The 16,308-nt window shown below is 39.9% G+C and overlaps 1 protein-coding gene across 1 annotated transcript; it reads left to right on the top strand.

The window, feature by feature from the left end:
* Positions 1 to 8,013: 8,013 nt before the first annotated feature.
* Smp_082620 (farnesylated-protein converting enzyme 1 (M48 family)) lies at positions 8,014 to 12,135 on the top strand. Its single transcript, XM_018795874.1, has 2 exons — positions 8,014 to 8,075; positions 10,504 to 12,135. Exon 2 carries the CDS (start codon positions 10,559 to 10,561, stop codon positions 11,978 to 11,980), a length of 1,422 nt encoding a protein of 473 aa, XP_018650143.1. The 5' UTR covers positions 8,014 to 8,075; positions 10,504 to 10,558; the 3' UTR covers positions 11,981 to 12,135.
* The last annotated feature ends 4,173 nt before the right edge of the window (positions 12,136 to 16,308 follow it).

Genomic DNA, 16,308 nt, shown 5'->3' with positions numbered 1-16,308 from the left:
AACAAGCATTGGGGTATTGCATCATCCCAGCATTCCGTCGACGAATTATTGATACATGACTGTAGGAGGGTTTTAATGGTTCGGTTTGTTCTTTCTACTAAACCGTTACCTTCAGGGTGGTATGCAGTGATATGTGTTTTGCGGATACCCAATAATCGGCATACCTGAGCGACGAGATGGCTTTCAAAAGCTGTATCTTGATCGGAATGGAGTGAGAATGGAGCGCCATAACGGGAAACCCAATGATCAATGAAAGCTCGAGCGACCGTGAGGGCATCTTGTTGAGGTATAGGGACGACTTCACACCATTTGCTAAAATAGTCCACCATCACCAGTATATAACGGTTTCCGTTCTTTGATGTTGTAAGTGGCCCCATGATATCGATACCGACTCGTTGATGTGGACCTTCTGTCGTCATTGGGACTAACGGTGCACGGGGTCTTTGCCGAGGTGACTTGATGGCATGGCACGTGCTACAATTTTTGCAGAATTCAGTCACGTCTTCATGGATGGATGGCCACCAAAACCTCTGGCAGATCGCATGTTCAGTTTTTCGTTTCCCCGAGTGCCCGAGTTCTCGATGCACCTGCTCCATAATATTCTGAACTTGCACACGTGGTACTATCAACAGTGGTTGTTTTGACTCGCTGACTATAAATAGCGTGTCCCCATACAATCTCAGGCTACTCCACTTGGTACAAAGACGGCGCGTCGCTGGGGAATGATCCTTTAACTCTGCCGCAGAAGGTTTATCGTTTCCGTGTAGTTGTCGTAGGTAAATGAACTGCAGGTCAGGGTCTGTTGCTTGAAGAGACGGCCAGTCGATCTCTGGGGCTGTGCTAAGGACAGCACTAATGGTACTAGGAGCATAGGGTATACGGGACAGAGAGTCGGCGTTTGTGTGACGGCTGCCTGGTCGGTATTCGCAAGTAAAATCAAACTCCTGCAATCTCTCCTGCCAGCGTGCCACCTGACCTTCTGGTTCGCGAAATGAACGAAGCCACTGTAATGCACGATGGTCTGTGCGTACACGAAAGGGGCGTCCTAGGAGATAGTGACGAAAATGTTGCAAAAATTTTACCAAAGCCAGCATCTCTCGGCGCGTCGTAGAATACCTTGTCTCTCTTTTATCTAACCGCCGGCTAGCGTACGCTATGACCCTCTCCTGTCCATCTTGTGTTGTTTGAGAAAGGACTGCTCCGATAGCTGACGAGCTAGCATCAGTGTCAAGTATAAACTCACCTCCTTTATCTGAAGTGTCTGGAAAAGCTAGTATGGGTGGGGCAGCAAGACATGATTTCAGGGTGTTAAATGCTTGTTGGCATTCTGTGGTCCACAAAAATTTTCGTCCTTTATGCGTCAGGCGATGTAAAGGTGCTGCTAGGGATGCGAAATCGCGCACGAAACGTCTATAGTAAGAAGCGAGCCCCAAGAAGCTACGTACCTCCTCCGCAGATTTCGGCTGTGGCCAATTAATAATGGCGCCCGTTTTTTCCTTATCTGTTGCTACCCCATCTTCTGTAATGCGATGTCCTAGGAAGAGTAATTCTTTCTGCAAGAGTCGACATTTGGACGGTTTCACCTTTAAATTGTGCTGCTTAATACGCTGTAAGACTTCCCTTAAGTTGGCATTATGCTGTTCAGGTGTGCTGCCATACACAATAATATCATCAAGGTAAATCAAACATTTGTGTGGTACCAGGCCCTGTAGAACCGTCTGCATGAGTCGTTGAAAGGTTGCTGGGGCATTAGTTAACCCGAAAGGCATTACCTGAAATTCGTAGAGACCATTTGGCACAACAAATGCCGTCTTTTTTCTATCCTGAGGTCGTACTTCTACTTGCCAGTATCCGGATGCTAGGTCTAAAGTCGAAAACCAACACGCACCTCTCATAGCATCCAATGTTGTATCAATCCGTGGTAGTGGGAAGGAGTCGCGCTTTGTTATAGCATTAAGGCGACGGTAATCTATACATAATCGAAGGGAGGAGTCTTTCTTCTTCACTAAAACAATGGGTGAAGCCCACGGTGATGAAGATGGCACAATAATCTTTTTCTCTAACATCTCTTTCATCATTGATTCTAACTGCGGCTGATAGTGTACCGGTACTCTACGGGGTGGTTGACGTAATGGCATATGATCACCTGTGGGAATAGAGTGTTGTACCGTGGTCGTCCGATTACCAGAGATATTCTCTGAGAAAACAGAACCAAATTTTTGAAGTAAGGAAATAGTTGATAGACGGACATCCTCTGTTACTTGTTTATTAGTTTGTACCTGGTGTATGACTTCCGACACCCCTACGTGAGCTACCGACTTAGTTACGTTCTTAAGGCGATGTGTCGGAATGGTTACTTCTCCGATTCGAGCTTCCGCCTTAGCTACATGTATAACGACGTCGTATTTTAACATAAAGTCAACTCCAAGTATAACATCCCAGGTGAGTGTGTGGCATACTAAAAATTCGTGTAGGAATGAGTATTTATTCACTGTTACCTCCAACCACACCTTAGACCGTACTTCCAGAAGGTCACCACCGGCTGTTTTTAGTGTAGAGAAACATGGTTTTTGTCGGCTTATGCGATTCAGTGTGCTTAAGAACCCTTCTCTCACAATGGATACTGAGGCTCCTGTATCCAGTAGAATAGTAGTCTGTATGCCCTGTAAACTACCAGTTATTGTTATCGGATATACTGATTCAGAATAATACGAAGACAAATGGGAAAATCTAGTCTCACCTTGTTTCCAAAAATTATTGTGCCCACATTTTCGGGCTTTCCGGCCAAAGCGTTGGCAGTAAAAACACTCCATCTTCCGGTTATGTTGATTAGTTCTTGGCGGCTGTCTCTCGGGGCGTCGTTTGACCGCGGAAATCGTTTGAGTGAAATCGGACTGATGTGTTTCTTCAGGCTGTTCAATAGCATTCACTGACAAATGCGGTGTATTGACAGCGTTTGATAGCTTGTCTGCGGCAACGAACCGTAGAACTGTGGTTCTTAAATCTTGAATGCTTTTTGGTGGCATGTAAAGAAGGTGCTGTCGTAGTGCACCTGGCAAAAGGCCTTCTGTGAACCGTGCGCGTATTATTTCTTCCCGTATAGAGACGTCTAAACTCGGGAAGGCTACAATTGCTGCTTACTGCAAGGAGTGCAGGTATTCCATGGGGTTCTCACTCGCTTTCTGGTGACGCGACAGGAACTGCATGGTCCCCAGCTGTGTATCTACTGTTAGCGAAAAGCATTCATCAAGCACCTTCCAGTTTTGGGCAGACGAGTTGCTTGCGGTGAAACCGTTGGCAATCGCCCTTTTTGCCGCTTCATCGTCTAGACACGACAGGAGATAGTCAAAATGTTCGGCAGCTGGGACCTTACGTAGATACGTCGTGATCCTGACCTTCCAAACGGCATAGTCCGATGAGACTCCCAGTAGTGGTGGCTGGTGGATGATTGCCCCGGTTGCTGGCTTGCTTGGAATGACCGGTGGTTCCTCATAGTTTTCATCGCGTTTTGACGTAAACACCTCCATCACCACTTGTAGCACGTTGTATTTCGACGTTTACTTGGGAGCAGGAGCGACCTGAAACAGCAACACAACAGTCAGGATAGACAAGTGCGTCTGAAGTGAGAACACGGTGTGCTGGTGCAGCAGATATATTTGAAATTGAAAAACGCGGTTTTTAGTACAAAAGGGGAAAGTTATTACAAAATAGTTTTACTCGTTATTCTGCAGGTTCAGACGGCGTAGGGCTTGTTCTTCTTCTTCCAGTGCATTCACTCTTTGTTGCCCTGCAATGAGAAATACGAACACACATTATTAATGTTGCATGTAATGATTTTTATTACCGTTACAGGCATACGATTGATTAATGCGCGTTGACTATCCTTGACTTTGACAGGGATCAATGATCTGTTCGATATTCAGTGACCCTACACGTGGTTAAAGGATACGTGGACATAGGTTGGAATATAAGACAGGAAAAAAGAACAAACAAATGACAATATTGTCTAAGAATATGCTTGAATGATTTTCGATGTGTTCTTTTCGTTACAGTCACTGTTTAAGGGAACGATTTAGTGCACTTAAAACATTTAAAATAGAAACTGTTTTGAACTTTGGGCAAGCGCATTCTATTAACTCCAGTAAGACTAATGAGTTTGCATTCAATGTACAAAACTACCAGTACCAATCACTTTGGGGATTTATTTACCACTACAGTCACGTTTAAGACTCCGAAATGAAATGAAAATGTACTTCATCAATGTAGGCGATCTATATGGATGATCATGAGGCTGTTCGGGTTAGACGGAAATGAAGTGAGCTCCCAGTCCATTTTAAAGTCGTGCCTTGCGGTTTACTCCAAGGTGAATTACCGTTTCTTCGTGTCCGATTACTAGGGTTAGTTTGATGGCCATATACAACAAACGTAATGTTGTTACAGAAATGTGCCAATAGGAACAGGTAGCAGAAGCAGAGTGTGACCATCGCCGCATGCGCCAATGCGTGGGTTGCAATTGATCTATTCATGTTGGCCGTTCCTATCTTTGATGATGATCGACCAATTGTTCAACAATTAGCGGCCTGCTTTCCGTATAGTTTGGATAGGACCCAGTGACATTTGACTGGAGCTACCAAACGATGAGGTATTAACAACACTTGACGGAACTTATTAAAGGTTCTTGTTTGATTCGCGGATAAATAATGATGCACAAAAACTTACAGTTTTCAAGAACTTGATAAAATCTGTCAGAGTGCTTCACGTAATTAAATCGGTTTTTCTGGTAAGCACATTGACAAGTAGGAGAGAAAGTCAATAAGGAATCAATAAAGGATAGCATTTGTTGAATAATAAATTACACTTACGTACGGTGAACACAATCAGACATCAGACTACAGTGACTAAAATAGTTCAACCTTTCTGAGGCCAACGACCGGTGTGGTCTATCGGTTAATTTTGGTGTTGGTCCTGAAAACTGGGGCAAGGTCAGGGCTGTCTTTAAGATTCGTCATCATGGAAGAATCATCGCAAAACGTTACTGTCTTCCCAGGTTTTAAGATACGTCTAGGTTTAGGACCTTGTTGATTGAAGATCAAATCGCGTTTCCGATTCTTGTGCCCTTTGCTGAGCGGTTGGGCATTCGTGGAAGTAGACTACTCCAGTCTTACCAACTTTATTCATATTCATATGTCGAGAAAGTTATCATTTTGATTGTATGACTATTGTGCCTTATAACATCAAAATAACTGAGTCACTTATCAAAGTGAAGCCTCTATCATCTATAGCAATTTGGCCAAAAGCTTTTGACAAGCCCAGCCATATATATGTCTTATCAATAAGCTCAAGCGATTAAGTATCAAACCACTTTTAACCGATTATATCACTTCATATCTAAAAATTCGACATTCTAAGGTACGAGTTAACTTCTTTCAGGCTATGTATTGCTCTTGAAGATACCACAGGTATTGTAGTTTGACAAAACTTTACCAGCAATACCTTTTATATTCGAAATGCGCCCACCCAGGGAAATTAAAAGTCGGAAGCGAGGAGGTTGGAAGATATATTTGATAGATTATCAATATATCGAGAAGTGACTGATCTAATCTGGCTAGTGATCTCAGGGGGAGTTGAACATGGCGTTCCAACTCGTGATCTGCCACGGATGCATGACCGAGCGCCTTCACTTAGGTGAGTTCATCAAAACTAATATGGTCATCATTCAATGTCGAACATTTACAGAGTTATTGATTTTAGGAATTTATTTACCGCCACGCTCTGGTGAACTCCGCATGTAGCTCTTCATTCCGCCCGTAGCTCATTTAAAATTACTGCCTGTCTCAAGCCCGTGTAAAAGGATGAGGGTTGGGCATGGAATTAGCGACTTCATGCTCCAAAAAACTAGCTCGCTAAAACAACGCAAACCAGAAAAAATGATTCAAACCGTATAAACTCTACCCTGGGAGTTCGAGGAAGAGTTATGACGCCTCATGATGATAGCCGAGATTCTTCGGAAGTCACGAGGCTGGTGCCACTTCTCACAACCAGAGCAACACTACAGTGCAAAGTCGTGAATGGCGGACAGCTGATAGATGCATTCTCAATAAAGACCGGAGTCAGAAAAAGCTGTCCACTCTTCCCCTTCCTCTTTCTTCTGATGACTGACTGGATTATGAAAACCCCGAAATCTGACGGGAAGCACGGAATGTAATGGACATTTCAGAATCAATTAGACGATTTGGACTTCGCAGATGACCTAGCCCTCCTATCGCATACACACGAACAAATACAGACGAAGACAACAAATGTAACATCAGCCTCTGGATCAGTAGGCCTCAACATACCCAAAGGAAAAAGCAATATTCTCAAATACAACACGGAGAACACCAACCCAATCACACTTGATGAAGAAACTCTAGAAGATGTAGAAACATTCACGTACCTGGGAGGCATCATCGATGAGTAAGAAATATCTGATGCAGACGTAAAGGTAAGGATTGGTAAAGCAAGAGCAGCATTTCTACAACTGAAGAACATATGGGACTAAAAACAACCATCAATCAAAATCAAAGTTAGGATCTTTGATATGAACGTCAAGACAGTTCTACTGTACGGAGCTGGGACTTGGAAAACCACTACAACCACCATCAAAAGTGTACAAGTATTTATAAACAGTTGTCTATGTAAGATACTCAATATCCGTTGGCTTGATAAATCAGCAATAGCCTCCTGTGGGAGAGGAAAAACCATCTTCCAACTGAAGACGAAATTAGGGAAAGACGTTGGAAGTGGATAGGATACATATTGAGGAAATCACTGAACTGTATTACGAAGCAAGCACTAACTTGGAATCCTGAAGAGAAACATGGAAGAGGAAGACCACAGAACACAATACGCCGAGAATTGTAATTAGATATCAAGAGGATGAATAGTAACTGGAAAGGATTGCCGGGGTCAGAGTTGGATGGAGAATGCTGGTGGGCGGCCTATGCTGCTCTGTGAGGATTAACAGACGTAGGTATGTAAGTACACTCTAGTGGGGTCCCCCAGGGTTCTGTACTATTAACTTTTCTTGATTTATATAAACGAACATTCACAGCAGGTATCGTCAGATTAATTACTTTTCGCTGATTATGTGGAACTCTGGTTATAAGTACGTAACTAAGAGCATAAATTGGCACCTCAGGAGGATCTGACTCCACTCCATAGTTGGGCAGATGACAACAAACTTATTTTTAGCACTTCAAAGTGTAAAGTAGTCCTTCTGAGACATATTGCAGACTACAACTATAACGTAGGCAACTCCCCTCTAGAGGTGTCCCAAGTTGAAAAAGATCTAGGTGTTGGCACCCTATGATTTGAAGTCTTACTGCAACAGAATTTCTTTCCGAGCAAGCTTTGCACTGGTAATGTTGAAGCGCGCTTTCGATCAGTTCGACGGAATAACTCTCCATATAATCATCAACAGTTTTATTCGTCCCCACTTAGAGTACTGAAACATAGTATTTCCTCTCTCACCCCCAAAAGCATAAGGACGCTCAGGGATGTATCCAACGGCGAGCCACGAAATCAGTTAGGGGACTCAAATTCAAGCCTTATGAAGAGCGCCTCCAATAACTGAACTCTTACCCATTGGAATACAGACGTCTCAGAGGTGACCTTCTAATGACTTATAGCATCCTTAACCCTTCTGGACACCCCTTAAACACTCTGCTATGATTAACCAAATTTTTCCTTTCACTTCTGTTAATATAGGTTACCACCTGGAGATGTTGGTGAACCACTGCTACTAGACACGGGAACCTGTTAAGCAAAAGCTTCTTCGATTCCGTCCAAAACCATTTGAACATCAGTTCCGACGAAGGACAAGTTAACATGTAGCAGGACACTAAGTGGCTTGAACGCAGCAGAACCAACCCTTCAACCCAAAACCGTCGCAGGATGCTATTATAAATTAACCGCTTTTGACCTAATCTTTGAATTATCGGGCCTGGCGCACCAATGATCTCGTGGTTATTTGACCTTCAAGTGCACAGCATCTTCGGCTGTGGTATATGCTGTTGGATTTTCACCGTGACCACGTACGTTTTTTGACGTTTGGTGTCGGAGATTTTCCACTTGACTTTTTGTTTCCATTAGTTTGTTCATATTGCACTTCTTATCACAGTTATGCTCATTACTATATTACACTCAATAATTCAGCTGAATTATGCAGCCTAGACTGCATCCTAAATCCACGAATTTAGAAGCAGTTGAATCCTTTTGGTAAACATCATGGATTGGAAGTAAGTCCGCGATGTAAACTACGACTTTAAAAGTCTTTGTTAACTCACACTACATTAAATCTCAAATTTGCGGTTCAGGTTTGTGCTATGAGCGCAGGACGGAGTCCTACGTTTCTCAAATCCGGACAGACCTTGTCCATACTGCATTGTGATACAGGCTAACAAAAGTCAGACATGCTGTATGAATTCGTGCCAGAATTTTGTCTCACCATCCCACCCAGACAAATGAGACTCCCAATATAAGTAAAGTTGCCAACGCGCTCAACTGCTTTGCCTCATGCCATAATTTTCCGTGTTGACACAGACCAGTTTTGCGGCGACATTTCAGGTTTAAAAGTTCAGTAATATATCTCAAACATGTTTGTATTATTGCATGAGGCATTTGAAAGACTGCATTTTGTCAGCATCTTCACCAAGCGGGATATGTCGTCCAAATATTCAAAGTCAATAAGTGAATCTCCAAGTTGGAGATCACTGTGAAACTTCTATTTGTATGAATATCCATTAGAATTGCGTTGCTAAATATATATGTAGTGGCATCCTATTATTTTCAGTCTTCTAAAACACCCTTTCGATAGTGCTTGATAACTTGGTGTTTTCAGCTAACACTCTACGTCCATTCAATAGATGATGGCGACTTGATGTCAGTAAAGTTATGCCGAAATATCCCGTCCGCTGTTTTATTACGCAAATTACAAATATATGTGCCCACAGACTCAAGTCGAATCAATGTCTTATCTATTGCTAACAACTGTTTCTCCAAGTTCAGAATGGTAACTGATTGATAATGGCAAACAGTGTGCAACTCAGTAATCACTGTTCACAGAAGAATACCGACTGATTCTGCCCACTTACTACGGTTTAATAACAGGGATTACTAGAACCTTTATATAGGATGTGGTTACAGATAATCCATGATGCGTAGGTGTGTTATGCAAATATTCCTCAACTCCAACTTCCGTACCGTAAACGAGATGATGTCTTCTTCCCTTTCCCTCTAGCTACAGCAAAAAGACCAGTTTGTTAACGGGAGCTTCGCTGATGATCCCAATAGAATTTTAGGTAAATTTAAGTTAATTGATTATATATCCGTCGCAATGGTAAGAATTTATGAACTGTGTATATATCGCCACTTACAAATCATAGCAAAAAATATGCTAAAAGTTCATATAGAATCATCTATTGTAACAGGAATTCATCTAAATCGATACTTATTTCTGCACTCATAAGCTGTATTTCAGAACCACACATCCCAAACAACTTGGTAAATTCATCGCAGACTAGTTTTATACCTTGTCCACCCACTCGTTCACATTCAGTGTACTAAAATGCATATACATTCCTTTCATAATAATAGTCTACTAAGATGAACAACAGGGCTTTTATCAATTCAATTATAAACCACTTAAAACCTGGTACATAATTGCATCAGTTCATGTCATTACATCATATGAGCTCGAGATAAAGTTCTCAATTACTCAGTATCATTTATGTAAGCACCTATTATATTAATTAATTTCTACACAGATAAAAACATGTTTCCCTTTGAGTGATAGGTGTTACTGATTTAAACATCAGCTAACGCTCCTTTGACCGTTGAAATACTGGGATTATTATGTTTCTCTCTTAAGATTAGAAGAGAGACAGTAAAAACTAATTCTACGAAGTTACTCTATTTTTGTTCAGAGGAAATCCGATAGTTATATGGTGGACAAACTAGCCACTGTGATGCCTGTAGTATCATCAAGATGACTGGTGGATAAAAGCTTTGAGTATAATCAGTTATGACTTATAAAACATTGAATTGATTTCTTGACTGGCTATTAAAGGTAAGCCGTAGATACGTCCAGGAGTTGAAAATGTGTTGTTATGGTCACTCATAGATTTGTTACTTAAGTTACTTTATTCATCATATATTAAAGGCGTGAAGGAATACTGTGGTTAGAAATTTCAAACTTGTGAAATATATTTACACAAGCTTTTTACTTGCTAAAATAAGAGTTAAGTAGATCCGTGAGTTAAATAATCTTGAGTCAGGGAAATGTGCACTACAAGACTGAGACCTCTCCATATATATATTCCATGCAGCTGAGTAATATGTAGGTTTTTCATTTTTACCTCGGATTATTATGTGCATACTCCTCGTACATTTTGGTATTTGCTGTTTCTGCGTGATATCAATGGATCTCATTTAAATCATGTATCTTTTTTGTCTTCACTACAGATCTCCTGGTGCCAGTGTAAACACATAGCTTTTTGTGGATTTAATTACGACAAAAATGGGTCTGCCTGTTGTGCTATTCGTAATGTATGGATATAAGATGACTTTATTCCTTGCTGTATTTGTGTTTTTGTGGTGCATGTATATTTGGGAAACATACTTGAGTATTCGTCAAAGAAGAAAAATTGTTGACACAAGAACAGTGCCTATTGAACTAGCAAGTGTTATGGATAATGATAAGTTTCAAAAGTCGCGTCTTTATGCGATTGATCGATCAAGCTTTGGTCTGGTCAGTGGGTTTTATCATATGATAGAGCTATCAGTGACCTTGTACTTTTCATTGATACCATGGTTGTGGTATACAGTTGTTAACCACAGCACTATCTTGAATGCCTATGTGGTAGACAAATTTGGTGTCGATATGGGCTTTGATAAAGATAGTGAGATAAAGTGTTCCGTCATTTTTTTCCTGTATGTAGCTGTATTTGTATTTTTCGACTCACTCCCTTGGACGATTTACAGCACATTCGTAATAGAAGCGCGCCATGGGTTTAACAAGCAAACTTTTGGTTTTTTCATTAAAGACCAAATCAAGTCGCTTTTGATTTCGATGATTATTGGCATTCCAATAATGTCTTGTTTAGTTTGGATAATCAAAGTTGGTGGACATTATTTCTATTTGTATGCTTTTTTATTCACAGTCGTGGTCACTGTGTTTCTGATGTTTGTGTATCCAGAGTTCATCGCTCCATTGTTTGATCGTTATGAACCATTACCTGATGGACCTTTAAAAACGAAAATTGAAACATTAGCTGCGTCTATCAAGTTTCCTTTGAAAAAGCTCTTAGTTGTTGAAGGATCAAGACGTTCCGCTCATAGCAATGCATATTTCTATGGCTTTGGTAATAACAAAAGGATTGTAATTTTTGATACACTTATTCGTGGTTTCAAATTTCCAAATAAAAACGAAGATCTAACGAAGCAGGAAACTAAAAATGACTCAGAACAACGAGGCTGTGCAGTTGATGAAGAAATCTTGTCAGTGATCGCTCATGAGTTAGGACATTGGAAACTAGGGCATACAGTTTACAATCTTTTCATCGGGAAGGCAAATCTCTTGATGTTGTTTGTAATATTTGGCCTTCTGATGGATGTGGATGATTTGTTCATTTCTTTTGGTTTTAAAAGTAATGATACACCAGTAATACTGAGACTGTTTATTATCTTTCAGTACATTTTCTCTCCGTATAATACGGTTATTGACTTTCTAATGACAGTTTTGTCTAGGAAATTTGAATTCCAGGCAGATGCCTTTGCTGCTAAATTGGGTTATAAACATTATTTAAAATCTGCCTTGGTAATTCTATTAAAAGACAATTTATCATTTCCTGTCTGTGATTGGTTGTATTCAATGTTTAACCATTCTCATCCACCACTTCTTGAGCGTTTGAGTGCAATTGACAAGTGTAAATCTGACTAAATTATGTTGTATTTTCATTCACATTTGTTTTATTCGGCCTCTATTGGTTGAATATTGTTTGGCATTCACCATTTGTTGTTCACTTTTGCAAAGTTTTCTCAGTGTTTCTAAGTAAGATGTTTTTTCACTATATAAATTTACATTAAAAGCCAAACCGTACTTCTCTTTAAAAACGACCTAATATAATCAAGTTCGTAAATCTCTTTTTTTGCGATGTTCTGCAGCCTAAGATGAACCTAAAGAGAGCATATGTTTAGATCCATACTTGTGAATATTTTTTATTGATCCTAATATTTACATAAGTTAGGTGTTGAAATCATACTCGGATTCAATTTTCAGTCCATATAACCGGTTTCTTAAGGACCGTTGGGTAATTACTTAGGCCTGTTATACCTCATAAAGGAGCATAGGCCGCCCACCAGCATTCTCCATCCAACTCTGACCCCGGCAATCCTTTCCAGTTACTATTCATCCTCTTGATATCTAATTACAATTCTCGGCGTATTGTGTTCTGTGGTCTTCCTCTTCCATGTTTCTCTTCAGGATTCCAAGTTAGTGCTTGCTTCGTAATACAGTTCAGTGATTTCCTCAATATGTATCCTATCCACTTCCAACGTCTTTCCCTAATTTCGTCTTCAGTTGGAAGATGGTTTTTCCTCTCCCACAGGAGGCTATTGCTGATTTATCAAGCCAACGGATATTGAGTATCTTACATAGACAACTGTTTATAAATACTTGTACACTTTTGATGGTGGTTGTAGTGGTTTTCCAAGTCCCAGCTCCGTACAGTAGAACTGTCTTGACGTTCATATCAAAGATCCTAACTTTGATTTTGATTGATGGTTGTTTTTAGTCCCATATGTTCTTCAGTTGTAGAAATGCTGCTCTTGCTTTACCAATCCTTACCTTTACGTCTGCATCAGATATTTCTTACTCATCGATGATGCCTCCCAGGTACGTGAATGTTTCTACATCTTCTAGAGTTTCTTCATCAAGTGTGATTGGGTTGGTGTTCTCCGTGTTGTATTTGAGAATATTGCTTTTTCCTTTGGGTATGTTGAGGCCTACTGATCCAGAGGCTGATGTTACATTTGTTGTCTTCGTCTGTATTTGTTCGTGTGTATGCGATAGGAGGGCTAGGTCATCTGCGAAGTCCAAATCGTCTAATTGATTCTGAAATGTCCATTGTATTTCGTGCTTCCAGTATCTCGAAGGAAGGCTGTATTGAACCTTCATATTTCTGTTTCCCCAGTTGGCTAGTGTTTTTTTAGCTTCAGTTTCATCTTGGCCACAACCAGGTGTTGATCTGAAGCTATGTCAGTTCGTCTCCTGGTTCTCACATCTTCTACTGTCCTGAATTTTTTTGTTGATACAAATATGATCTATCTGGCTCTCTGTGATGTAATCCAATGTGGTCCATTGAGAGCCATTTAGCTTTGTGTATGCGTTTGTGAAGGGGCTGTTGTGCCACTTATAATGTTGAAAACACGTAAATTTGCAAATTTCAAGCCATTCTCGTTCCTTTATCCATGTCCATGTCATCCCATAATGTCCTCATATTCGGTGTTCTCCTAACCGATATTGGTGTGTAGGTCTCCAATTAGGATGGTCCATTCCTTTCCTAAGTACATCATTACGATCGATTGCAGTCTCTCGTCATCATTGCTATCATTGGTGGGTGCATAACATTGTATAATATTCATTGTGATTCCCTTCTTTGCTTTAAATGATGCTTTGATTCTGGATCAATGGGATTCCCATCCTAGAAGTACATTTCGTGCTTCTCTGGACAGAAATAGAGCAACTTTCTTCGTATGTGGAGCAATTTCTTCGTGGCCAGAGTACTGCAGCATCTCTCCCGTATCTAGCCTTTGCTATCCAACTTGGGTCCAATGTGTTTCACTTATTCCGAGCACCATCGAGTTGTATCTCATTTCCGCAGCTGTTTGATTGGTTCTCACTGTCTTTCACATTATCTGAACATTCCATGTGCCTGTATTAATTGTTGCTCTAGTTGTTAAAGGGGGGATAGGCCCCGTGACTTCCGAAGAATCTCGGTTTTCATCATGAGGCGTCATAATTCTATTTTCAACTCGGAGGGCAGAGTTTAAATTGTTTATTCTGTTTAGTGCTTTTCAGCAAGATCGTTTTCTACATGATGGGGTTGCTGACCTCAAACCCAACCTTCCTCATTTACCGGGGCTTGGGACTAACAGTAACCCTAGAAGAGCTATACGGGAAATTAAGGGTCGTTAGGTATTGTATTGAAAATGTCGTATGGTCTGAGTGCAAACTATCAGTAAACCCTTCAACTCAAATCTCTTAATATATGATTGGTGGTATTTCACGCATTGTTGGTGCATATTTTCCTTTAAATGGGGTTGATTCAAATAGATCTTATTACGAAACAGGTCACCTCGATTCCTCGGTTTAGTGGGATAGTACGGAGGTCATATATATATATTCCTGAGATGATCTGTGTCAGCGCGATAAGTTGAAAGCTTGTTCAGTCGTACGATATTATTATTAAGTAGTTTTCCCGAGAAAAATAACCAGTTAAACCTTTGTCTTCATGTATTGAGTTAAAAGAATTCCAACCATTAACCTACGGCGAAGAATGTAAAAAGGATAACTTTGTAGGATGCTTCTCATAGCTTTGTCAGTGTTATTCGACTGGTCCATTTTTTGTAGTTCAGTGTTCCTTATACAAAATTTAGGAAATCTAGAGGACTGCATGCTACTCTCCATTCCGATTATTTTTAGTTTAAGCCACTTTCCCCCATTTAAATCTTAGTTGTTAGTCAAAAGAACTGTACAAACATCTTTACTTTAAATACTGAGTGGAATAAGTGGTTAGCAACTTTTGCTTAGTGGTGAAGTCGCTCAAAGTTCGTTGTATTTAATATTTAAATTCGCTGTAGGGCATTACTTGTTGTTTCTATATGAAGTTTGTTAGAACGAGTCGTAAATGGCACAGTTATAAATTCTAAACACTTTGAGTACATATTTTTACTGTAGTTGTTAAGAAAAATATGTACCGGTTTGTTCGCCAAACACCAGGATGACATCTAGGTAGTCCGCGTCTATGGGAATCTCTTTGTAGGAAATAAATTCATTTTAAAGAACTTACTGTTGACGGAAGTAAATAAAGATTACCTTATCTTCCTAACATGCCTACTAAAAGAAGCTGCAAAATAACTTCTTACTGATCAGTTAAAGTCAAACAATTTGCTGAACATATTGTCCAGATGTCAGTTTAAACACAAACAGTTGTAAAATGAAGGGTTTTATAGGTTACCAACACTGGTTATTGATCGTTACTTGTCAGTCGTACGAATAAACTAAATCCATTCTAATTTATTATGTAGTCACTAATGATCAATTTTCCACCTGTTAACTTTCAGTTCTGTTTGGATATGGGAATTGAGTCGGAATTCTTATATTTATCGTTAGGAGATGGCATCTGTCTGCCACAGCAAAAAAGAGAAAAGTGGAAGTACTTTACCATCGAAGTTCAGACAACTTTGGGGTAAATGTGATATCCTCTTGAACTATCATAATCGCTAATGATATGGAACTCTTGATGAGTATGGTGAGATTATGTAGTTGGAATTCAGTGATCTACATTTTGTAATAGGAAAAGTTGTATTTCTGTCGAAATTCACTATACAATGAGTAACTGAACGAGAAAGCGTAATAAGGGATCAATATTAATGAACCTATATAGTATACATCGTTTGGATTTACAAAGAATGGGTTGACAGAATCCATAAAGATGATTGAATACGTTAAGGATTTAAGTAGGTTCTTAGGTTGCTTACGAGCGAAATGGTGTTCAACTTTATTTTTAACAACACTTCACATTATTAAGTTGTCAGTGTCATCTCCAATTTATTGAAATAACTGCTCACTGGAATATTAAAGCCAGACAGTTTAATAATGAAGTTTTAGTTGTCATTGTAAGCTAAAAGCTGTCAACGTAGAGAAGGCCGGTCATATTACATGTTTAGGACCTATGATAGATGGCTTGTTAGGAAAACACGTTCGGAGAGGCATCTCTATAACTCCAACCCTATGTTGGTATTTCTGTTGTATTCAAAACTTTTACTAATGAGTCATTCGAATTACTGATTAGAGTAATGATAATGATCCTTTACTTCCAAGTTGTATGTTTTGTATTTTGAGCAAATTGTATGAGCATTATAAAAGAGTAATGTATCGTCATTCAAGTGAAATGCTTATGTATCAATTTTAATGAAACAAGAACTAGTGAATAAAAGTTGACGATGTAATTTGTCAGGTACAGATTCGCGTACTCGACGTTGAGC

This window comes from Schistosoma mansoni, chromosome 2 (genome assembly GCF_000237925.1).
Source record: "Schistosoma mansoni strain Puerto Rico chromosome 2, complete genome".
Taxonomy (NCBI): Eukaryota; Metazoa; Platyhelminthes; class Trematoda; order Strigeidida; family Schistosomatidae; genus Schistosoma; species Schistosoma mansoni.
This window is presented reverse-complemented; position numbering and strand designations above follow the sequence as displayed.